Source organism: Papio anubis, chromosome 13 (genome assembly GCF_008728515.1).
Source record: "Papio anubis isolate 15944 chromosome 13, Panubis1.0, whole genome shotgun sequence".
In the NCBI taxonomy this organism is placed as follows: Eukaryota; Metazoa; Chordata; class Mammalia; order Primates; family Cercopithecidae; genus Papio; species Papio anubis.
In genome coordinates, this window is record NC_044988.1 from 62378204 (window position 1) to 62403842 (window position 25639).

Sequence of the window (25639 nt, forward strand, 5' to 3'; positions counted from 1 at the left end):
AAAAAAAAAAAAAAAAAAAAAAAAAAAAAAGGAAAAAAAGGAAAAGGGGCCGGGCGCGGTGGCTCAAGCCTGTAATCCCAGCACTTTGGGAAGCCGAGACGGGTGGATCACAAGGTCAGGAGATCGAGACCATCCTGGCTAACCCGGTGAAACCCCGTCTCTACTAAAAAAAATACAAAAAACTAGCCGGGCGAGGTGGCGGGCGCCTGTAATCCCAGCTACTCGGAGGCTGAGGCAGGAGAATGGCGTAAACCCAGGAGGCGGAGCTTGCAGTGAGCTGAGATCCGGCCACTGTACTCCAGCCTGGGCGACAGAGCGAGACTCTGTCTCAAAAAAAAAAAAAAAAAAAAAAAGGAAAAGGCTATAACCTACAAATGGCTACAGATCTCCCTTGGGAAGGAGGGGAAAGGGGAGGACCTAAAGTAATTTTTCTCTTTCTACAAATTTAAGTATGTTTGAGCTCAAGTTGCCAAAATGTTGCTGAAATGAGCTTTATTTTACCTGTACCCCAGGATTTTTGCTCTAGATCTCTTTAGACAGGCTTACCAGGATAATGACCCTTCTCCATGTACTTAACTATATCTGCATTGTTCAAATGTGTGCTTTTATTTTTATGCACTGCTTTCTTTGTAGCTACATATTGTAATGTAAGACCTCCCTCCATCCTTCTTAGAAATAGATTAGCTATAATTATTGACATGTCACTAGATTTAAAGGTAACTAACACTAAAGCATTGGTGTAACATATCATAGACATCCAATAAACAGAGGCCCTTAAACTACCACTGCCACCAAACACATTCTTATTCTGTAGGGAGGCAGATGGAATTGAACAGTGAGCAAAATACCTACATGGTTTATTTTTTCTATTTTAAGATGTTAAATAAGATTTTTATTTCAAATATCTGTTAGACTACCAAAGCGTTTGTGCAGTAGTAACCATTATAGCAGATTACTAGATCAGGAGGAAAAAAAACCGAGGACTCAGTCAGGCTCTGCTAAGAACCAGGTGTGATACATGGTCAGATTATTTAACATCTATGGGTCTCTGCTTCTTCAAGTTTAAAATTGAAATAATTTATACAGGCATTGACAGTAAAATTAGACATGTTAAAGTACTCTCTACAAGTGTACTGATTATACATTTACAGGAGACAGTTTCTGTAATGCACCCACTAAGCATCTGAAACAAAACAGGCACAGTGATCTACCTATTGCATTAAAAAAAAAAAAAAAAAAAAAAAAAAGCTATACATGCATACATACTTTTTTTTTTTTGAGAAAGGGTCTTACTCTGTCACCCAGGCTGGAGTGTAGTGGTGCAATCACGGCTCACTGTAGTCATGAACTCCTGGGCTCAACCAATCCTCCTGCTTCAGTCTCCCAAGTAGCTGGGACTACAGGTGCACAGCACCAAACCTGACTAATTTTTTAAATTTTTTGTAGAGATGAGGTCTCCCTATGTTGCCCAGGCTGGTCTGGAACTCCTGGCCTCAAGCAATCCTCTTGCCTCAGCCCCCAAAGTGTTGGGATTACAGGCATGAGCCACTGTGCCTGTCCTACATTTTATTTTTGTAAGATTTTTTTAAAAGGAGTCCTACAGCTAGCCAGGTCAATAGAGATAATCTAATCTGTAGCTGATCTAGCCTATAATATTTGGTCCATGAAGGATTATCTTCATATTTTGCAGTCTGGCTTACAAAGTGTTTAAAAAAATTTTTTTTAAATTTGTTGTACTGTTTAAAAAATTAGGAGCAATTAAAAATATACAGTTCCTGCTTTTCCTGAAAATTAAAAGATGTAGTTACATCGGGCCTGCAATTAGATAAGGAAGTAGTAGACCAAAACAGAGTAGTGGCTGTCCCTTTTAGAAGGGCATATACCCTTCTAATACACTCCATGGTTCTACCTGCTCCTAGTCCCTTTATACGAACCAACTTTATTCATTTACATTAAGAAACCCAGTACCCACTGGCAGTCACTCCCCATTTCCCCCCAACCCATCTAGCCCTAGATAAACACTAATAATGATCACTTTTTTTTTTTTTTTTTTTAAGAGATGAGGTCTCACCATGTTGCCCAGGCTGGTCTCAAACTCCTGAGCTCAAGTGATCCTCCTGCCTTGACCTCCTAAAGTGCTAGGACAGGCATGAGACACGGCACCCAACCTAATAATAACCAATTTTAAAGAAGTTACTAACAAAGTCACTGGGACCGCTGGACTATTCAAAACTGATACAAGGCCAGGCACTGTGGCTCATGCCTATAATCCCAGCACTTTGGGAGGCCAAGGCGGTTGGATCCCTTAAGCCCAGGAGTTTGAGACCAGCCTGGGCAACAAGGTGAAACTCTGTCTCTACAAAAAATACAAAAATTAGCTAGGTGTAGTGATGTATGCCTTAGTCGCAGTTACTTGGGAGGCTGACATTGGGGAGCACTTCTTGAGCCTGAGAGGCGGAGGTTGCACTGAGCCGAGATTGCACCACTGCACTCCAGACTGGGCAACAGAGTGAGACTCCGTCTCCAAAAAACAAATTAAAGAAACTGACACTAAAGAAAGTCAGCATTTTCAATCAATTTTATTATTAAAACATTTCTGTACCCCATATTAGGCATAAAGTCACTAAGAACACAAGAAATTCAGTATTATCAGTGAGAGATTAAAGGGTGAAAAATACAGTATACACTTTTCCCCCTATAAGAGAACTTATTATTTCAAACTCTAGGGATTCTTCTATCTATAGACTACTGATCTCAACAGAAGACAGATGATACTAGACAACTGCTTAAAACAGCTGCTGCAAAGGAATTAGAATATATGATACTTAATAGAATTCTTACGGCAAGATGTGGATTTGGGGATATAAATCATGTAAATTATACCCATTTTTAAAAAGTAGTTTTCAAGAAATTGTTTCTGTTTTGAACTGAAAGAAAAAATAGTTTCAAGTTTGTTTATGGTTAAGTAGCTAATGCTTTGCAATTACTACAATTCCCCTCAAGAGCCCTACAATGAGTTTACTACGTTTTTACATTTGGTGAAAAGCATGAGCAATCACCTAAAAATAAACATAACAAAATTTTAGAACCTAGTTATCTTAAACCAGTGCAAGTATTACTTTCTCTAAATATAGAGGTTTAATTTTGAAAGACTTCTCAGTAACAGGTGGTAACCAATGTTGGGTTTAAATTCAGTGCTTTATTTTTAAAATCTCGGTCTGACCAAACTGCAGGAAGTTGTCATTTTCAGATTTTTGTCACATTGCAGTCATAAAACACTTTCAACAAAATATATTTCACGTGTTCAATCAGAAAAATAACTGTTACAATCAGTTTTCGCAAATTACCAAGATGACAGAGATTCTTTCAGTCCCTTTGGGAACTGTCGCCACCATGGGACCAGGAATTATTTCCAAAGGAGTGACATCCAGAAAGCAAAGAATGACTAAAACAGTAATTTCATTCACTGTAATCAAAATTATTAACATGTAATTAATTGTGCTACCTGAATAATCTTCCAAGACTTTTTGTGATAGATGGCAATTAGTATCATCTCCCTTTTTACAAATAAAGAAACTGAGGCACAGATCATTTAATTTATTCAAAACCATGATATAAATTTGTTTTAGAAAGTGATCGGATAGCCATATATTGGCTACATAATTCTATACCACTAGTTTTATCTAATCAAATCTCACATAAGCAAGTGGCTAACTTAAAAGACTGTAATAGACGCAGTACCACCCCTCATTGCTGGTGAAATCTCAATTAGTCTCTTTGGTCTGGATGTTATGCAATATTATTAAGTGGGTTACTTCCAGAATCCCAATGTAACTTTAGTTCGCCTCGTAGTAAAACAATCTCATGGCTATGTCTTGCAGCAAAAACAGCAAGAATCACTATAAAAATGTCTCCACAGTTGAGCATCTGAACTTGTCAATAACAGAATTCATTATACCTCCTGACAAAATCTGCCCCTCCACTTCTCTTCTTTGGAAGTGGGGTGAAAATACCATTCATGCAGTCACTCAGAACTAAATGAGAAAGCATCCTAGAGGCATTCTTCTCCCTTAATCCCAAACGTAATCAACAGATCCAGACAATTTAATCTCCCAAATAATTGCCAAATTTCTCCTCTCCTATCCTCATTCCTACCACCACTGCTCTGGCTATTCAGCCCCATATCTTCCACCTATTCATTACATATCTCATACCTGTTCTCCTGGCCTCCAGTTATGCCCCCCATCAAACCATCTTCCAGACTGTAGAGACAGATCACTCTTTTGAAAGCAGTTATAGCAATGCTGCTCCCTTATTTAAAACCCTTCAGTGGCATCTAATCACCTACACAGAGTACAAAGTCCAAACTCCTAAGGATGTCCCACAAATCCTTCTATAATCTAGCCCCTTCCTCGCTCTCCAGTTTAGTCAACTTCTTAGACCATTTTATTTCTCTGTGCATTCATTCACATTGTGCTCTTAAGCAGCCTCCTCCACTATCATCAAACTTCCCTTTACCTGCCTACCTCTTACTGATTATAACAACAAATGAGGTCTTTTCTGGTCTCCCCCAATATGATCAGATGTCCCTTCCGTGTCTGCATCATACCTTTAGCATATCTCTATTATTACAGTTAATTATGTTAATAATTGTTACATGATAATTATTTAACTATGTCTATTTCCCCTAATAAAGTATAGTCTCTTTGCGGTCAAGGAATGTGCTTGCCCAGGCAGAGCAGCTCACACCTGTAATCCCAGCACTTTGGGAGACTGAGGCAGAAAGATCACTTGAGCCCAGGAGTTTAAGACCAGCCTGGGCAACATACGGATACCCCATCTCTATAAATAAGTAAATATATAAAAATTAATGGGGCATGGGGCATGGTGGCACACACCTGTGGTCCCAGTTACTTGGGAGGCTGAGGTGGGAGGATCACTTGAGCCCAGGAGGTTGAGGGTACAGTAAACCATGATGACACCACTGCACTCCAGCCTGGGCGATAGGGTGAGACTTCATCTCAAAAAAAAAAAAAAAGAAAGAAAAAAGCAATGTGTCTTATTAGTGTTTTTATATGTGGGTTCTAAAACACTGCCTGGGGCCAGGCATGGTGGCTCATGCCTGTAATCCCAGAACTTTGGGAGGCCGAGGTGGGCGGATCATTTGAGGCCAAAAGTTCAAGCCCAGCCTGGTCAACGTGGCGAAACCCCATCTCCACAAAAAATAAAAAAATTAGCTGAGAATGTTGGCACACACTCTATAATCCCAGCTACTCAGGAGGCTGAGACATGGGAATTGCTGGAACCTGGGAGGCAGAGGTTGCAGTGAGCCAAGATTGCACCACTGCACTCCAGCCTGGGCAACAGAGCGAGACTCTATCTCAGAAAAAAAAATAAAAATAAATAAAACAGTGATTGGAAATAATATTCAATAATTGTTTAATAAATAAATATTCCTACACTATATTAAAACTCTATAAAAGCATTTGATATCATTTGTGGTAACAGGTGGTAGAAACTATTTATCAGGGTAATTTGATTACTTAGGAAAATTGTGACAAGAGATGGTGGTGCCCTGAGTCACTGCTCCTGGGCACCAAAATGATGCAAGTTTGTATTACTCAAATGAATTGATATGGACACAGATATGGTCACAGTTCCAAGAGGAACCTTTATCCAATCCTCAAGAAATATTTTTTGAGAGACTTGTATGAGCTGGGCCCTGTTTTATGCACCAGAAATATAAGTGAACAAAACAGACAAGTTCAGCCAGGCGCAGTGGCTCATGCCTGCCATCCCAACACTTTAGAGGCCGAGGCAGGATTGCTTGAGCCCAGGAGTTTGAGACGAGCCTGGGCAACATAGTGAGACCTCATCTCTACAAATAAACAAAGTTAGCTGGGCATGGTGGTACGTGCCTATGGTCCCAGCTACTTGGGGGGCTGAGGTAGGAGGATTTCTTGGGCCTGGGAGTCTGAGACTGCAGTGAGCCATGATCACACCACTGCAGTTCAGTGTGGACAACAGGGTGACAGAGTAAGACCCTGTCTCCAAAAAAAATCCCAAAAAACAGATAAAGTCACTGCCCTCATGGCACTATTATTTTAATGGGAGGAGATAATTAATAATCAATAAGCGGTAGTTTTAGATGATGATAATCACTACAGAAGAATAAAGCCAGGTGCAAGGCTTACTTTACATTGGATGTTCAGAGAAGGCTTCATTCAGAAGGGAACATTTGAGGTGAAACCTAAAATAACTTGGAGTCACTTACCTAAAAATCAGGAAGAACAGGGTTCCACGTGAGCACATTAGCCCAAAGGTGGAAATGAGCATGGCATAATCAAGACATCAAACATGGACAGGTTGGCTGGCATAGTAGGCGAGAAGAATAGTATAAGAGGAAAGAAAGGTAGGGGCCAGATTATGTAAGGTGTACTGGGCTACATAAAAGTGTCCAAATTTTACTTTTAAGTGAAGTAGAAAGTCATTAGAGGATTTTAAGTGGGGAAAGTATATGCTATGATACATGTCTTTAAAGTTCACTCTCCCAGTTCTGTGAGAAATGGATCACAGCAGGTGGGTAAAAGTGGAAAGAGGGAGATCATTTAGGAAGCTACTGCATTGAACTGACCAAAAAAATGCTGACTTGGAAAAAATGTTTCCTTTCATGAGGGTTAATCAGAATAATGTAAATTAACTGCTAAATTCAGTGTCTGGTATATAAACACTCAACAATATATTATACTATTATTATTAGTTTATACCTACAGAAAACTCTTCTTATTCAACACGATATGAACATCAAAACCCTTGAGACAGTAACTTGGGAGGTATACAATGACCACATACCCAAAGTTTAAGAAGTAGAACTCTATTATTTATTTAACAAAATGTGTTGAGGATCTACACTGTGCAAATTATAAACTGGTTTGCTGAGCCATTATGGGGAAACTAGATTAACAGATCAGTCATCATAGAATACTAGATCTGGAAGGGATCTAGACGAGTTCAGCCCCTCACTTTACAAAGGACAAAAGAGCAGCCCAGAGAAAGAAACTGTGGTTCCCCCTAAACTAAAAAGTGATAGGATCATACCTTAGGTTGCCCCAAGGACACACTTTGAATAGCTAAAGATTTTCATTAACAATATAAAACCACAAGTTTTAAATAAAATGCTATCTTAGCAGTACATTAATGTGCTATACTAAGAAAAATGTAATATGTATATAAAGCCCTGGATACAGTGCTTTGTACGGGGTAAACACTCAATAAATGGTTACTACCACTTTCAGCAGCTAAGAAAAAAGTCTGTTTGGTCTTTGGAAGGCTGAGAGCGAGTGGTCTACCTGACATCAACTACCTGACTTGATGATAGTAGAGCCACAGGAATTTTAATCTAATTCAATTCTTTGATTTTCCAGATGGAAAAAGTGAGGTCTAAAGGGGCTAAATTCAGGAGTTCAAGGCTGCGGTGAGCTATTATCATGCTAGTGCACTACAGCCTGGGTGACAGAGCAAGATCTTTTCTCTAAAAAATAAAGAAAAAGCCAAAATCATAATAATAAAGGAACTAAATGACTTGCAAAGCCACCCACAGTGAATTAGAGACAGAGACAGAGCCAAAGCCAACCCACATATAGTGGGTTTCCACTATATATCACAGATCTGCAGTTTAGCAATAAGGTAGTGTTTCAAACTTTTATAAAAGGGTAACAAGAACATAGCTGCTGTACTGAACTTTTTCACTCCTTTTATTAAGGCCACCAGTGAGCTATGAATTTGACATAAGGAAGAATCACACCAACAATCAGACTGTCAATATATAATCCATGAGTTAACAACGAAACAGTCTTAGGAACGCAATTCTATCATGGACACCTGATGAATAGATGAGAGTTCACCTGAGCAGCTGTTATATGCACTTCAGGAGAGAGACTACAAAGCCTCTCTACTTGTAGAATACAAATACAAAGAAGATGCTTTAAAACATTTTCCAAAGCACACTTAAAATGTGACAATAGCTGCCGGTCACTAAGAAGCTAAACGGAGATAAACTCTCTCGGCATACAGCAACAGAATGGTTTATTTTAAGCAAAGACTAAAAGGAGTCTAATAAAATTATTGGGAGACCAAGGCTAAAAGCCACAAATGCAGGAAGAGTTGTAGCAACCAATCCAAAAAAGTTTAGCCTTTCACAAAGAGTAGAAAGGCCCGCTGCGGACTGTGGACTTTCAGGTCCTTTTGCATTTAAGATTAGGGTGGCCTTCCCCTAGCCTCGAAATAAAAAATTGTCTCTGAAGCGGAGAGACAACGAGGCAGGGCATGAAGAGGAATCCAATCTATTTCTTGTAAATTAAATTCAACTCAACAAATATTTCCTGAAAATCTACTATATGCAAGACATTGTGAACGATGCTTGCCTTACCTTAAAGGCTTCAAAATTTTATGGGATAAGGGAAGAGAATGGGCTTCCCGGAAGTACACAACCCAAGGCCGAACAGAAGCGCCGTGAGAGAGGTGCCGCACGGTCAGGGTTATCGGTTCAAAAGCAAGAGGACATTGGGACTCAAGAGTTTAGTCTCCCAAAGTGAGAGAAGTGGCATTCAAGATAATTGCTGAAGAAAAGGCAAAGATATGGGGATGAAAGGTAGGAGAGTAGGCGAACTTTAGGAAGAACCAAGAGAGGCCAACTCCCGGTTCCTTCACAACTGCCAGTTTCCTCCTGCGCTCAGCGGACGTCACGCGCACCCCTGTCGGAGGGCAGGCGCCACGGTTCCGGACCAGACCTACCTCTCCTCTATTCTCCCCGCCCTTTCTCACCTCGGTCCAAACTCCTCGGTCTGCCCTGTCTGAGAAGAGGAGAAGACAGTGCCGTCGGGAGTGAGCCCCAAGGCCCGCAACTTAAGAGCCCTGTCAACCCGGGAGTCACCGGCGGCGGCCAGGCCGCATCTCCATGGCAACGCCACCAAGCGCCAGTTCGAACGCCCGCGCTGTGGCCCGCGCGTCGCCAGTCCCGCACCACCCACCAATGGGCATCCAAGGAATCGGTTGGCGTTCGTTGACTTTTCCTCTAGAAGACCAATCAGAGGTCTGAAGAAACAGCGGGCGTAGTTCTCAATTTCCGACTTTCAGCCAATCGTTCGGCTTGAGGGAAGATCTCGCGACGTTCTCCGTGTGAGACAGGCACCCTTGAGGCGGGTCGAAGAGCCTTCTGCCAAATTCTATTGGTAGTCCCAAGCGTAACCAGGCTCTTCTGATTGGCCGGTGTACTTCCAATTTCCGTCCAAGATCCGCCTCCTGCCTCCCTCTGCTTCTGGTGAGTATGTTTAGGGTCCACTTGAATTTAGTTCTTAGTGGAGGAAATGAGCCTTGGAGCGATGGGAATCTGCCTCCGGTCTCTGCAAGGCCCGAGATGGATGTGCCCTCCTTCAAGTTGGCAGTGAGGTGTGGGCAGGCCAGGTCCCATCCGCTCTCAGGACCTCAGTTTTCCTGTCTGCACCGGGAGAAGGGAGGTTCCCTGACCCTGTGAGCCTTGGTTGCCCCCGTCCGAGTGGGGATGGGATGGGTCGTCCAAATCCCAGAGGCGGGAGAGGTCCAGGTTTAGGGCCCAGAGGCCCTGGCGCCGAACCTGACCCTCCGTGGGCCTCAATTTCACTTTGTTGTTACCTGTTAAACCCCGCCTGCTTTCCAAAAGAGATTTTATGTTTTCTAATTACTTCAATTATTGAATGGGTAATATCGTGGCAGTTATCGCAGACGTAAAGAAAGTCGAACGAGAACCCCACCGCCTTAAAAAAAAAAAAAAAAAACTGAATGCCGCCGGGCGCGGTGGCTCACGCTTGTAATCCCAGCACTTTGGGAGGCCAAGGCGGGCGGATCACGAGCTCGGGAGATCGAGACCATCCTGGCTAACACGGTGAAACCCGGTCTCTACTAAAAAAAAAAATACAAAAATTAGCCGGGCGTCGTGTCGGGCTCCTATAATCCCAGCTACTCGGGAGGCTGAGGCAGGAGAATGGCATGAACCCGGGAGGCGGAGCTTGCAGTGAGCCGAGATTGCGCCACTGCATTCCAGCCTGGGCGACAGAGCGATACTCCGTCTCAAAAAAACAAAAAACAAACAAACAAAAAACAATGCAATCAAATTGTCAAATGTAAAACGCTGTTATAAAGTCGAGGTTAAGATGAATGATGTTAGGAGTCAGGCAGACCTACATTTGAATCACTACCCAGACATCTCTGAGCCATAATTCCCTTTCTACTCCTCTGAAAAATGGCAGTAATGCCTCAGCGGGTTGTTGTGAAGATTAAGTGAAATAATGAAGGTAAAGCACTTGACACAACGCCTGGCAAGTAGTAACTTCTTAAAAAATGGTAGCTATTATCTTTATAATAAGAACAGGCAAATACACTGGTCAGTGGGTTGGTGTACTTACTGTAATTGAGTACCCAATTTTGACCAAAATGAGTCAGTTAAGGGAAAAAAGGTAATTCTTACTAATAAGGAAACAAATCCATTCTTCAAAAGATAAATAATTTTTCTAGTTTCTATATTAAAAGGAATTTATTCTGTGGGACCTTATAAGGAATGTATATACTGTGGTGAACAGTGTTCAGCAGTTTTACAGACAAAATGAAAAGTCATTTCTTTACAACAGAGAAGCTTTCTGATGATCTTTTATGACACATGGATAAGAATAACTCATGTATTTAGTACTTCTGATAATGTCAGACCCTTTCTCTATATATATCATTTATAAACTCCACAACAACCATGAAAAGTAGGTGTTAACTTCGTTTTACCAATGAGGAAGTTAAGTATCTTCCTCTAAGTGACAACTATTAACTTCAATAGCTAGGCCTTTCTGACTGCATAGACAGCCATGCTTTTCTGTGTTTCTGATTAAAGGAGGATGAAAATGCTTGGAATACCAGATAGATGCAGGGGCAGGTTGGACAGCTTGACCTACCTAAATTGGAGGGAATGTGGGCTGCCGAGGTACCTATGGTAGGAGCTATATCTTGCTCTAATAGAAAATTTTCACCGTGGTCTTGGTAGAGAGGGGAGGAGAGAAAAAATTATTTTAATAAAAATGATTTTAAAAAAGAAAATTCCCACCTTGGGAAATGAAGAGATGGGATGAGAGGATCACTGAACTTTAGACACATCTGTTCATTTATCTTATGGGTAGACTATAGCACTTCTAATTCAACTTTTCCCAAACAAATGATTCACTTGCACCCCATCTTCCACCCAGGTACTCAAACCAAAGCCTTTCTCTTTCCCTTGGCTTATGAAACATCTCTCTGTCCCTTAGACAATGAAATATCAATATTGTCCATTTTACTTTGAAATATCTCTCAGATTCATCCCTTCCTTTCCTTTCTCACAGCCTCTGCCTTGATCTAACTAGAATCATTTGTTAACTGGTCTGTTGCAGTAGACTTGTAACTGGTTAATCTCTCTGCTTCCAGTCTGTCCTAATTCATTCCCCACCTTGCTTGCAGCTAGAATGTCTTTGTAAAATGTCAGTGTGACCAAATTATATCCTTGCCTAAGACCAGTCAGAGGCTTCATTGCCTACAGAATATAAACTAAGCTATTTACCAGTGAGATGTCATTTTGCGCTTGAGGTGTTGCCCACACTCCTCCCTTTGCTGGCAATGCCTTGCATCTGCCTCCCTTCTGCCTGGTAAACTAACGACCCATCAGAATCCTTATGGGGTACCTTGTTAACCTAAAGATGCTTCTTTGCTGCTTTTCCATCTTATGTTGCACAAAACACACTGTAACTTGTCTGTTGGAATGTCTTCCACTTTCACTAGTCTGTTAATCTCTAGGAAGTTGGTGCTTTGTAGTATTCAGCTTCATATCTGTCAATCCTTCACACTGTCTGTCGCATGGGATACACACAACAGACATGAGATGAGTCAACAAAACCCCTTTAGGGTTTTTGTTTACTCCTAAAGGCTTTTGAACCCCTAAAGGCTTCAGGCTTTAATGTTACAATTCCCCAAGTTAGCTTTCTAGAATTGTACAGCAGATGGCAGTAATAGGCTGCTTAACAAATCCCCTTCACTAAGAATGATTTTTGTCCCAACCTTGTCTGACTTTGGCCTTATCCTAGAAGCCAATATTTATGCCATTATAGGTAAAATCTCCTGTTTCCTCCCTCAGCCAACAGCAAAAATAGAAAAATGACTCAGCAGCTTCATCTCTGCAAGAAGAATGGAGTGGCAGTTGTCCAGGGAAAAGTGCATTTGAGGGAATATTTTCTTTGTCTCAATTTATTCATGGTAGTTGGGGCTTTTCTTTTGCATTTCTTTTTTTTTTCCTTCTCTTCCTTTTGTTATTGTTCTCACAAGAAAGAGCTTTACTCATGGGTGGGTGCCTCATTTCTGTCCACTCCAAAAGGGAAGAAAGAAACTGGCAAATTGGAGAAAAGATAATTATGATGTGGGAGGTGAAGGAGTAGTCACATAGAATTGCAGTCACATAGAACTGCTTGTGGGCAGGCAAACAGTTGGCCTTCCTCCTCATTTGGAGGAGGGCCTGGGCAAATTTTCTGGACACTAGTGCCTTAAGTTAAGTGGAACATGTGGTTTTAGGTTCCTGCTTCCCAGAAAAGAGGAGAGGAGGCATAGAAACCCTTACGAGACAGGTGCTATTAGGAGCCTGAGGCTACATTTTACCCCTCCTTCAGAGTCTCCTTCGGATACAGGACTTAACGTCTACGGCCCTCTCCCCCCAACTAAAACCTTTTTGGTGGAAATGATCCCAGCTTGACATCTTAACCTCCAAATGAATATAGATTAAAGACTGGGAATTTGGGGCCAGGCACGGTAACTTGCACCTGTAATCCCAGCACTTTGGGAGGCCAAAGTGGGAAGATCGTTTAAGGCCAGGACTTCAAGACTAGTTTGGTCAGCATAGCAAGACCCCATCTCTACAAAAAAAGTGTTTTTAAAATTTAGCCAGTTGTGATGGCTCCTGCTTGTATTCCTAGCTACCCAGGTGGCTAAGACAGGAAAATTCCTTGAGTCCAGAAGGGATGCAGTGAGCCCTGAGGCTGCAGCGAGCTGCGATCATACCATTGCCCTCCAGCCTGGATGACACAGAGAGACCCTATCAAAAAAAAAAAGACTGGGAATTTTGAAACTGGAAATGATTTTATAAATCATTTGTGTCTGTCCTCTCTCAGGGCCATTTGTGTCCTAAGCCCTACTCTTTTATGGTGAACAGAGCTATGATAGGGACAAAAATTATAGACTTTGGAGTTAGACTTACTTAGATTGAGATCCCACCATTTACAGACCAGCTATGCCCTTGTGCAAGTATTTTAACCTTTTAAAATAATATCAGTGTCCTTGTAAACTAGATACAATAATGCTTCTCTTGAAAGGTCGTTTTGAGCTTTAGAAACAATAGTTGTCAAAAGTCTTGCACAGTATAGCTGGCACAGTATATATAGATGCCTAATTGATAACGCGACATGAAATGCTGTTTTTGCTAAAGGGATATTAGACTATGGAGAACAGGTCAGAGGGAAAATTTGGAGAGCTCTACCTGAACCTAAAATTACATTTCCGAGAGCTTTTTAAAGTTACTCTGATTAATTTGATGAAAATATTGAAACAAACAGCATAGCCATGTATTTGTAAATTCTTTTTTTGGTACCTAGGTCCCAAACCTCCTAGGCTCTGAGGGAATTGTATATATGGAGAAAGCCAAGAATATTTTTCCTTAGCTTCTGGAACCTTCGGATGACATTGAGGGTTTTTTGGTTCAGGTTTTTTCTAACCACCTCAGGCACTCTGCCACTTTTTTGAAGTGTGAATTGCCTGCTGTCAGCCTGGAGTTCTCACCTCCGCAATCCTGGCTGCAGGCATATTTGCATATTGGATGCTGTGTTCTTTAACCCCCTGAGATTTGAATCCACTTGGAGTCTGTGTGTGAAAGCTGGCTACTTTCAAACCCGTGGACAGTTTCAGCTTTGTGGTCTCCAGAAAAACAGAAAACCCCCAACAATAGCTCCATTCACTTTTATGTAAATGGCACTCTTCAGGAAAACACTGGGCTATTTCCCAGGGCCCCAGAACATACTCAAACATTTGTTTGAGTGGGAGGTGGGGAGAGAGTTCTTTTGAGTCAATGAACATCTGTTCAGAACTGCTGTGCTGGGTCCCAAGAAAACAGAGCTTATAATCTGGCTCTTCCCCGCCAGAGGCAGCAGCAGAGATTTACTATACTAGGTATATGCGCTTGTGGTAGCATTGTACTGTGTCAGTTTAGCTACTCTGGATTCCCAGTGTCTTTCCCATCTGCTTCCAGGTGAGGGTTGTCCACAAGAAAATTTCGTGAGAGATTTGGAAAGCTGAACTGAAGTAGCGGCCGGTACACTGTGAAGGACAGAGCTGGGTCTGTACACTGTGAAGGACAGAGCAGGGTACCAGGCATGGTGGCAGTGCCTGTACTTTCTCTCTGATCTGCTGGCTCACCTTGTTGGTGAAGGTCATCACACAGCCCCCAGCACCCCCAGCTCCTACTGAATTTCCTCCTTCAGCTCCTCTGAGTCCTGGGCCATGTGTGCAGTCAGCTTTGTAGCAGAGGGCTCCGGCTTCTCCAGATCACCTGAGTCACTGAGCTTGCGGCCAGTGAAAGGAAGCTGTGGGTTTCAGTTTGTCCTCATGAGTTCCAGTTGTCCTTGTAGATCCCAGTTTGTTCTCAGAGGTTCCAGTTTGTCTTTGTTCTCTTCCACCTCACATCCAGTTTTCTTCCTAACTGCTGGCCTCACAGACTTCAGGCCCAACACCAGGTGCAGAGGCGACAGAGTTGCATGGATTTCTCCGCCAACTTCTAAAGACACACAATGTCTACTCCTTATAATAAATCTTTAGTTTTCTGTCACTCATAGCATTTGCTTCCCTGATTGAACTTTTAAGTTTGTTCAAGCCATGTTAAGGACGCAGAACATGGAGTGATTAAAGCCAGAAAGTTTCACAAAGGAGGTGACATCTGAGCTGCTTCTGACGAGTAGGAGGCTGTGTGTATAGAGTGGGTAGGAGGAATTCTAGAGAATAGTTGGCTCAAGTCAAACAATTGAAAGAGCAATGAGGAGTTCTATATTTCTAGAAGAACTATTCTTTCCATGGGTCCAGAACATAGGTGGAGAATGAGCATCTGATCCTAGCTCTTCTGGCCCCATTGAGATGAACTGTTAGCTGATGTGGTTCTTAGACGTAGTCATCCCTAATATACTGGCGTCCACTGAAATACATTCTTGCTAGGGTATACCCTTGTCACTACCCTAAGATTCCTCCCCCACCCCACCGCTGCTCTCCTCTCCCCAGTGGTTCCATGTGGCCAACGCAGGCTTATCTTTCTTGGCTCCCCATGCAGGCATCTTTGCTTGTCCATGCTGTGCTGATGGTGGCAGTGGTATGGAGTTCCTGTCTTAGGCAGGGCACTGTGCCCTCTAGTCTTGGATCCCTAAGCTTATTTAGGGATTCTAACATTCATTCCATGGGACCTGAGGCAGGAGCAAGGTACCCTACATCTATAACTTTCTAATGCTTTTTGAACATCTTTGTAGGGAGGGCATGGGATTAGCTACCTATTTCTGCCTCAGCCATGGACCAATAATATGAAATCTTTGTTCACCAGTTCTACAGTGATGGGGTGCTTCCTTTTGGCTTCTGGAATGGGGTAAGATCTTGGCATAAACAGGGAGTCCAGGAAAATAGAACATGGTGTTTAATGAAAGCCTACCACTTTATATATGATTTTGTAAACTCAAACAGGGATTTCATTATACATACTATTCAGAACTATCTTCTTTTCATGTGTCTAAAAATTTTTCTTACAAGCAGCACATTAGGCTTGACCTAATTTTTTTTTTTTCTTTTTCTTTTATTTTTGAGACAAGGTCTCACTGTATTGCCCAGGCTGGAGTACAGTGATGCAAACATGGCTCACTGCAGCCTCAACTTTCCAGGCTCAAGCAATCTTCCCACCTTGGCCTCCCAAGTAGCTGGAACTACAGGTGCATGCCACCACACCTGGCTAATTTTTTTCTATTTTTTTGTAGAGATGAGGTCTCACTATGTTGTCCAGGCTGGTCTCAAACTCCAGGACTCAGGTGATCCTCCTGCCTCAGCCTCCCAGAATGCTGAGATTAAAGGCATGAGCCACTGAACCCAGCCTTGACCTCATTTTTTTAATGGCTTCATACTATTTCATCATATAGATATACTGTACTTTTTGCCCATTCCCATATTGATGGATATTTGTTTCTAGCTCTTTTCCTTTTTGATATTGCAAACAAAGTTGTAGTGAACATCATTGTGTGTACATCTTAAACCTATTTTTTTTTTTTTTTTTTTTTGAGACAGAGTCTTGCTCTGTCGCCCAGACTGGAGTGCAGTGGCCGGATCTCAGCTCTCTACAAGCTCCGCCTCCCAGGTTTTACGCCATTCTCCTGCCTCAGCCTCCCAAGTAGCTGGGACTACAGGCGCCCGCCACCTCGCCCGGCTAGTTTTTTGTATTTTTTTAGTAGAGATGGGGTTTCACCGTGTTAGCCAGGATGGTCTCGATCTCCTGACCTTGTGATCCGCCCGTCTCGGCCTCCCAAAATGCTGGAATTACAGGCTTGAGCCACCGCGCCCAGCCTTAAACCTATATTTCTTATGTGAGAGTGGCTAGAAATGGAATTGCTGACTCTTAGGGAATGTGCATTTTATGTTTTGATAATTATTGTCAAATTGCCCTCCTAAGGGGATATGCGAATTTACTTTTCTACCAACAGTATATGAGAGCACAGATCATTTCAGAAATCCCCTTTCAGATTATTTCCAATCCTTAAAAACTTTTGTTACAGGTTTGGAAAAGCTTGGAAAGATCTTGGTGTTGGGTTTGGTTTTTGGTGAGAAACTGCTATTCTCTAGAGTAACATTACCATCTGTTGGCAGTCCTGAGAATTGCCCTGGAGTAGGTTTCTGTTTGGGCCTGATTTTTATGCCTTTGACAGCTGCAAACTCATCCTGATTGAGCACCAGCAAAGGGGCCATGGAGGATAGCAACTCCTGCTCCAGCTGCCCTCTCTGCATCAGCTCTGCTACCCCCGGGCACCAGGAATGTCAGGCAATGGTGGCATGTGCCTGTATTGCCAGCTGCTTGGGAGGCTGAGGGGGAGGACCACTTTCTTTTTTTGTCTTTTTTTTTTTTTTTTTTTTTGAGACAGAGTCTTCCTGTGTCGCCAAGCTGGAGTGCAGTGGTCCGATCTCGGCTCACCACAACCGCAACCTCCACTTCCCGGGTTCAGGCGATTCTCCTGCCTCAGCCTTCTGAGTAGCTGGGGTTACAGGCACGTGCCACCAGGCCCGGCTAATTTTTGTAGTTTTAGTAGAGACAGGGTTTCACTATGTTGGCCAGGATGGTCTCGATCTCTTGACCTCATGATCCACCCAGGGGAGGACCACTTCTGTCCGGGAGTTTGAGGCCATTCTAGGCAACATAGTGAGTCCTGTCTCTTAAAACAAAAAATGGATAAAATAAAAGACTAAAAAAATATCAGGCTGGGCATGGTGGCTCATGCCTATAATCCCAACACATTGGGAGGCTGAGGTAGGTGGATCACTTCCTGGGCAATGTAGGGAGACCCTGTCTCAAAAGAAAAACAAAAACTCAACGAAATATTTTTTTCTCTATGAAGTTACCCTCCTCTGTAGATGACCTCTCTGCATTGTCAGAAACCACATTGCTGGGGGGCTGTGCGCTTCAGGGGCTCAGGATATGGGCTGGGGCAAATGGGGTTACGGGTTTGATGATAAAACTTGTACTGCTTCTCTCCCATTCCCAGCATCTCTCTTGTTTCAGTACGTTTGCTTCTGAGGATCTCCAGTGGCATAACAAATGCATGCCAGCCCTGTTTTACAGGGAGCCCTGGAGGTGTTGGGATAGAGGCCACATTGAACTGAGGGTAGTTGCCAAGGTCCTGCAGTTACACACAAAGGTCAGTCTCTGATTCCTGGATGCCCTCCATTGTTCCTGGGCATGCTGCCTTTTTCTGTGGGCTATGAGATCACAGTTAGCTAGTCTGTGCTACTGTCCAGCACCAGATTGCTACCCCCCAGTATGGAGCTTCCTATTTTGTGTAACTTCCCAGTATTCTGTATCTTCTTTGTTAAATCCTTAGGATAAGACCATGGCCCTGAGAGCATGTGGCTTGATCATCTTCCGAAGATGCCTCATTCCCAAAGTGGACAACAATACAATTGAGTTTTTACTGCTGCAGGCATCAGATGGCATTCATCACTGGACTCCTCCCAAAGGTAGACGCCAGAGGGGCCAGCTCTTGGGAAACTGCCAAGCGCTGCTCAGAAATCTACCCAGCCAGGCCCTCCCCAAGGCTTGATTCCCAGTGACTATGTAGCAAAAGAGGGTAGGGAAGGTAGGAGCCTTGAACCTTTCTACATACAAGGTCTCTAGACCAGGCCAGAGTAGAGCTGGAAATAGAATTCTGTGACTGAATCCCAGGGTGTTTTTATGAGTATCATTCGCCAGCTCTCCAACCTCTGTGGTGAATGGCTGGGTAAGAGAAAAGCCAGTGGGCAGGGAATTGGGGACCTTGAGGTTGACTGAGTTGTGTGCCCACCTCTCTGAGCTTTGGATTTTTCATCTGTCAAACAAGGGCTTGATTAGAAAATCCTAAGGTTTTGGGCAGGCACATGCCTATAATCCCAGCACTTTTGGAGGTCGAGGTGGACAGATTGCTTGAGCCCAGGAGCTTGAGACCAGCCTGGGCAAAATGGCGAAACCCTGTCTCTACAAAAAATACAAAAATTAGCCAGGCATGGTGGTGCACACCTGTAGTCCCAGCTACTCAGGAGGCTGAAGTTAGAGAATAACTTCAGCTCGAGAGATCAAGGCTGCAGTGAGCCGAGATCGTGCCATAGCACTCCAGCCTGGACAACACAGCCTGTCTCAAAAAAAGAGAAAATCCTAAGTTTTCTTCTAGCCTGTCTCTGATTTCATTTGATCAATTTCCTTTGACTCCTAGTTCAGTGTCCCTATCATTAGGTTTTTCTTTTTATTTATTTATTTATTTTTTGAGATGAAGTCTCTGTCTCCCAGGCTGGAGTGCAGTAGCGCAATCTCAGCTCACTGCAACCTCCCCCCCCCAGGTTCAAGCAATTCTCCTGCTTCGGCCTCCCGAGTAGCTGGGATTACAGGCACCCGCCACCACACCCGGCTAATTTTTGTATTTTTAGTAGAGACGGGGTTTCACCATGTTGGCCAGGCTGGTCTCAAACTCCTGACTTCAGGTGATCTGCCCGTCTGGGCCTCCCAAAGTGCTAGGATTGCAGGCGTGGGCCACTGCACCCGGCCCGGTTTTTCTTTTGAACTAAACACAGAGAGTATGACTTCTACAGTGTTTCTGAACATAGTTGTATTTTGAGTTGGAGCATAGAGAAGTTGGGCTCCCTGATCATAGATTCATCTGCGGATTGTGGCAGGAGTGGAGGAGTGAGGGGATGGGCAGGGCCTTCTTAGACCAGGAGGCTGTAAAGATTATGGAGACCTTGGAATTGCAGCTTGACCAGCTAGCTACCTGTGCCTTGAGTCTATCACTCAGCACTGAGGGTGGAGTTGGCCAAGTCTCCAGAGGAAAGAACAGTGAAGACTACTTGGCCTTAGGCCAAGCCAACATCTGTTTGTAAGCTGGCCAGTTTTCATCCACTAGTACTCCTGACCCCACCTCTAAGAGTCAGAAAGCTGCAGTCATTTAGTCCTGAAAGAGAAGCCAGGCTGTGTAGGCAGAAATGGGAAAAAGGAGCCCTTCTTAGCTGAGGCCATTGGGATGGTTTGAGTTGGGAGGGACAGACTGTGGCTCAGGTGCCTGCTGGAATGAGGAATAGCTCTCAGACAGAAGGAAGCAGGGACTTTATTTTTAAAATTATTTTGTTATTATTATTATTATTTCATAGAGACAGGGTCTTACTATATTGCCCAGGCTGGTCTTGAACTCCTGGGCTCAAGTGATCTGCCCAGCTGGTCTCCCAAAGTGCTGGAATTATAGGCGTGAGCCACCACACCTAGCTGAAAGCAGGGACTTTAAAAGGGAGTGGGGTTAGAAGGGTTGGACAAAGATCCAGGATTGAAGGAAAATAAGGAAATGGGAACAGGAAATAAATTTTGCATGTTTGAGTTGTACTGGGGAGAAACAAAGTGAAAAAAGAGACAGAAGCTTCACAAATACTGTGAATAGGAATAGTCACACTTGTCTCCAGATCACCTGAGTCACACTGCCTTGTTCCTCTCTCTACCTGATGTCAGTGGACCGCTCCTAATCCTTTCCTGCTTCAGCAGAAGCTACCCTGTTAATTAACACTGATGGGCAGAATACTGAATAGATGCCCCTGGGAGGGGTGTGCTCAGGGACTTCCATACACCTCTGAGGGTAGGTGGGACGTCCAGAATCAGTATCACCCGTCACTAGCAGCATCCCTCCCACCTTGCTCCCCCGATGCATTACCTATCTGTCTTTGTGTACACCACTATAGGAGGTGCTTGTGCAGAGAAAATTCCCTAGAAGCGGTAAGCTAGAATGGTTTTTAAGTACTAAGTTTCTGGGTTTTTTTGTTTGTTTGTTTGAGACGAGTCTCCCTGTGTTGCCCAAGCTGGAGTACAATGGCACAATCTCGGCTCACTGCAACCTCCGCCTCCCGGGCTCGAGTGATTCTCCTGCCTCAGCCTCCCAAGTATCTGGGATTACAGGCGCCCACTGCCACGCCCAACTCATTATTGTATTTTTAGTAGAGACAGGGTTTCACCATGTTGGCCAGGCTGGTCTCAAACTCCTGACCTCAGATGATCCACCTGCCTCGGCCTCCCAAAGTGCTGGGATTACAGGCATGAACCACCGCACCCAGCCCCTGGGGAGTTTTTTGTGCAGCAACTGGCTCTGGGCATTGTAGACCCCTGGGAAGGAGGAGGGCCCCCAATCTCCAAACCAAGGAGGGAACAACTGAGAGATTCTGCTCCCCATGAGCCTGTGAGCCAGGAGGCCTCCCTAGAAACTTACTGGAGCCAAGTGTAGACAGAGTCTGCCAGACCCTTCCCAGTCCTTGCCCCCTCTGGGGAAGCTAAGGATTTGTGGGAGGGGCCTAGAGGTAAAACTGAGAGCTGCTCCAGCCTGCAGAGCTTCAAGTTCTCCCACAGCAGTTTCTTGGCAGCTGTCTTCTTGGGTTTGGGTGTTGCTAACATATTTTCTTTTTTTTTTTTTTTTTTTTTTTGAGACGGAGTCTCGCTCTGTCGCCCGGGCTGGAGTGCAGTGGCCGGATCTCAGCTCACTGCAAGCTCCGCCTCCCGGGTTTACGCCATTCTCCTGCCTCAGCCTCCCAAGTAACTGGGACTACAGGCGCCCGCCATCTCGCCCGGCTAGTTTTTTTGTATTTTTTAGTAGAGACGGGGTTTCACCGTGTTCGCCAGGATGGTCTCGATCTTCTGACCTCGTGATCCACCCGTCTCGGCCTCCCAAAGTGCTGGGATTACAGGCTTGAGCCACCGCGCCCGGCCTAACATATTTTCTTAGAAGTGGTTCTCAGCTGGCCCTTAGTCTAAGTTCCCATCAAGGGTTTCCCTATGAAACTGAAATCTGGCCTTGCCCAGTAAGAAAGAGGAAAACAATTTGGAAAAAGCCTGGTAGCTTAATGGAAACAGCTGCTCATTCAGCTGTGCAGGGTTTTGAGCCTGTCTTTTGCACTGGAATGTCAGGGTCCACCTGCAGACAATGTTAAGTCCTCACTGGATTGTAGGCAAAGTACTTCCTCGTCAGCTAACTTCCACTTGTTAAGAAAGGACTTCCCCCTCCTTGGAAAAGGTCACTTTAAGGTCTCCAGTAGAAAAGTGATTCCTTAGAGCATGGGATGAAGAAAGTTCCAAAGAATAAGAAATCAGACATCTGAAGAAGGTCATCTCATACCATCAAAGAGCAGTATTCTAAACCTGACTTGCTATACACATGGTCTGTTTCACTCTCTGCAGAGAAGATGGAGTGGGAAGGTGGGATTGCTCAAACCCCAAGAACTAGACACTACCTGCCCTATACCCCCTTCCCAGGCATGTTAGGATATTGCCAATCTCCAGGCTTCCTTTAGCCTAGGAACACCTAGAAAAGTCACTGAATGGCTGGGTGTGGTGGCTCATACCTGTAATCTCAGCACTTTGGGAGGCTGAGGCAGGAGGATGACTTGAGGCCAGGAGTTTGAGACTAGCCTGGGAAATACAGTGAGACCCCATATTTACCAAATAAATAAATAAATAAACAAAAAATTAGCTGGGCATGGTGGCACATGCCTGTTGTTCTAACTACTCAGGAGGCTGAGGTGGGAGGATCACTTGAGCCCAGGAATTCAAGGCTGCGGTGAGCTGATTGCCCTACTGCACTCTGGCCTGGGCAACAGAGTGAGTCCCTATCTCAAAACAAAACAGAAAAATATATATATATAGTCTGGAAAATCCAGCTTTGGGAACTTTGGAAGATTTCCTCCTCCTTTTCTTCCTATTTTCTCCTAACTAGGCCATGTGGAACCAGGAGAGGATGACTTGGAAACAGCCCTGAGGGAGACTCGAGAGGAAGCGGGCATAGAAGCAGGCCAGCTGACCATCATTGAGGGGTTCAAAAGAGAACTCAATTATGTGGCCAGGAACAAGCCTAAAACAGTCATTTACTGGCTGGCAGAGGTGAAGGACTATGATGTGGAGATCCGCCTCTCCCATGAGCACCAAGCCTACTGCTGGCTGGGGCTGGAGGAGGCCTGCCAGTTGGCTCAGTTCAAGGAGATGAAGGCAGCACTCCAAGAAGGACACCAGTTTCTTTGCTCCACAGAGGCCTGAGCTGACTGGAGCAGAGTCATTTGCTTCAGTAGGATCCTTGTGGGCCTTCTAAGATGAAGCCACCCTCAGGTCCAGGGAAGGTTGTGCTAGTATTTGGCTCATCACAGCCAAGAGCAGATAGATTCGTGAAATCGGCTCAACTCCCAGATGAGAGCATGCAAAAATCTTGGCTGGGTGGAAAGGAAGGCAAAGAGTAAAAATAAAAAAGGCCAGGCCCAGTAAGTGTACCTTGTATTTTATAAATAAACTGCAAGCAGCTCAAGGTTGTCCTTCTAACCTGTTGTGTTTATTTCTTGGACTTTTGGCATTGGTGGGAAGAAGAAAGCTGAAGTGAATCAGAGTTCTGACCTTACCCAGAGGGAACTCTGTGTCCATACAGTATCCCCAGAGAACTTAAGAGCTAGGGATTCCAAATGGAAGAGACCCAGCACTGCCAGGATGGCTCTCTTGCCTCTGGAATGCCAAGCACACCCACCCCATCCCCACCAGTGGCCCTGAGACTTTGTGACCCATAGTCAGGATTTCCAAGTGAGTGGGACTGGAGTGCAGGAATTGGGTCTGTTCTACTCACTAATATATCTTTCACCAGCACCAGGCACATATGTTGTAAGTACTCAGTAAATATTACCTTAAATAGGGCTGGGCACGATGGCTCACACCTGTAATCCCAGCACTTTGTGAGGCCGAGGTGGGCAGATCACTTGAGGTCAGGAGTTTGAGACTAGCATGGGCAACATGGTGAAACCCTGTCTCTACTAAAAATACAAAAATTCGCTGGGGGTGGTGGCACACACCTGTAATCCCAGCTACTCGAGAGGCTGAGGCAAAGAATCACTTGAACCTGGAAAATTAAAGTTACAGTGAGCTGAGATCGTGCCACCCCACTCCAGCTTGGGCAACAAAGCAAGACTGTCTCAAAAAATAAAAATATTACCTTAAATAATTAGAGACTAGATAGGCATGGTGGCTCACGCCTATAATCCCAGCACTTTGAGAGGCCGAGGTGGGTGGATAACTTGAGGTCAGGAGTTTAAGACCATCTTGACCAACTTGGTGAAACTCTATCTCTACTAAAAACACAAACAGCTGGGCGTGGTGGTGCACACCTGTAATCCCAGCTTCTTGGGAGGCTGAGGCAGGAGAATTGCTTGAACCTGGGAGTTGGAGGTTGCAGTGAGCTGAGATGGTGCCATTGCACTCCAGCCTAGGCAACAGAGTGAGACTGTCTCAAAAGTAAATAAATAGGCTGGGCACGGTGGCTCACACCTGTAATCCCAGCACTTTGGGAGGCCAAGGCAGGTGGATCACCTGAAGTCAGGAGCTCAAGACCAGCCTGGCCAACATGGTGAAAACCCGTCTTTACTAAAAATGCAAAAATTAGCCTGGCATGGTGGCTTATGCCTGTAGTCCCAGCTACTTGGGAGGCTGAGGTAGGAGAATCACTTGAACCCAGGAGGCGGAGGTTGCAGTGAGCTGAGAGCCCACTGCACTCCAGCCTGGGCAACAGAGCGAGACTCCACTTCAAATAAATAAATAATTAGAGATAGGAGGAATTTGAGGTCACAGCAGGAGGACAGGCAACCCTGGACCCCCAGGTCAGTGACACATGCACTCTGTGGTCTCAGCCCAGGCCTGCCTCACAGAGTGATAAGCCTTGTCAACATGACTAAGGTCACTGGGAATGAGACAAGCCCAGACCCAAAGGAATCTGCTGGGCCACCCAGCAGTCATATCACTACACCTGTGCATTCCTCACCTGAAGCTGCCTTCCCCACCCTCAGCAAAACCTCATCATTAATGTTTTTCTCTTTCTATCTTTTTTTTTTGTTTTGTTTTGAGACAGAGTTTCGCTCTTCTTGCCCTGGCTGTAGTGCAATGGCACGATCTCAGCTCACTGCAACCTCTGTCTCCTGGGTTCAAGTGATTCTCCTGCCTCAGCCTCCTGAGTAGCTGGGATTACAGAAGCCCTACGCCCGGCTATGTGTATTTTTAGTGAAACGGGGTTTCCTATGTTGTCGAGCTGGTCTCAACCTCCTGTCCGCCCTGCTCCCAAAGTGTTCTTTCATTGGCGTCTTCAACCCTCTATCTACTCTCTTTGTCCACAACTCCACTGTAAGACCCAGAGATGCTACAGTTGGGTCTCAGCCCTGTTTGCCCTTGCTACTAGGGCTCAAGGAATGCAGGAGCAGGTGTTAGATCCCACAGTCCTTCCAGGAGCTGTTAGCAGCTGGATTCATGTGGATTTTATTAGAAAGCTGTTGCCCAATGAAGTGCAGAAGATTGAAAGCGAAGGGGCATTGGCAGAGGTCAGCCTGGATTACCAGGGTCAAGAACAGCCACCCCCAAAGGAAGAAAAGACAACTTGCCCAGGTCTTAAGCAGATTTCCAGATGTTTTTAGTCCCCAGTTCTCCGTGCAGACAGGGCAAAAGTACTACTGAACAGGATCTTGGAGCACAGCCAGGGGTCTGAATGGTTTTGTTCCTCAACCCTCTGAGCAGCATTCTCTGAAGGAGGCCTGCTGCAGGAAGTTTTTGGAGCTTAATGTTCTTTTTCCAGGCCAGCAGGGACCACGTCGCACTGATTTAATAAATGCCTGCTGGGCAGTGGTGCCAAACCACAGACGAGCTGCCTCCTAACAAGGGCTGGCCGGCTCCGCACTCTCAGAATGGGAGGCTGTGGAATCTCAAGTCTAAGATCTCATACATCAAAGTTGGAAGGGACTTGGAAAATGACCTGAT

General features: G+C 44.5%; 2 protein-coding genes across 6 annotated transcripts in view; one reads left to right on the plus strand and one right to left on the minus strand.

Annotated features, from left to right (window-relative positions):
- Positions 1-9048, minus strand: part of KIF24 (kinesin family member 24) — a 91277-nt gene extending 82229 nt beyond the window's left edge. For 3 of the 4 annotated variants that reach the window (XM_017949778.3, XM_017949779.3, XM_009188618.4), the window contains exon 1: positions 6275-9048. In XM_017949778.3, coding sequence (XP_017805267.2) covers positions 6275-6336 — 62 coding nt within the window. In that variant the 5' untranslated portion in view covers positions 6337-9048. The remainder of the gene's footprint in view (positions 1-6274) is intronic. The other variant, XM_003911586.4, reaches the window with a different exon arrangement.
- A 178-nt stretch (positions 9049-9226) lies between these two features.
- On the plus strand, positions 9227-23176 carry NUDT2 (nudix hydrolase 2). 2 transcript variants are annotated; one of them, XM_009188620.4, is made up of 4 exons: positions 9253-9319; positions 17862-18014; positions 18198-18333; positions 22584-23176. In XM_009188620.4, exons 2-4 carry the CDS (start codon positions 17919-17921, stop codon positions 22898-22900), a joined length of 549 nt encoding a protein of 182 aa, XP_009186884.1. In that variant the 5' UTR covers positions 9253-9319; positions 17862-17918; the 3' UTR covers positions 22901-23176. The 2 variants fall into 2 exon arrangements, with proteins under 2 accessions (XP_003911634.1, XP_009186884.1); XM_003911585.5 differs by lacking the exon at positions 17862-18014 and having other exon boundaries at positions 9227-9319.
- The last annotated feature ends 2463 nt before the right edge of the window (positions 23177-25639 follow it).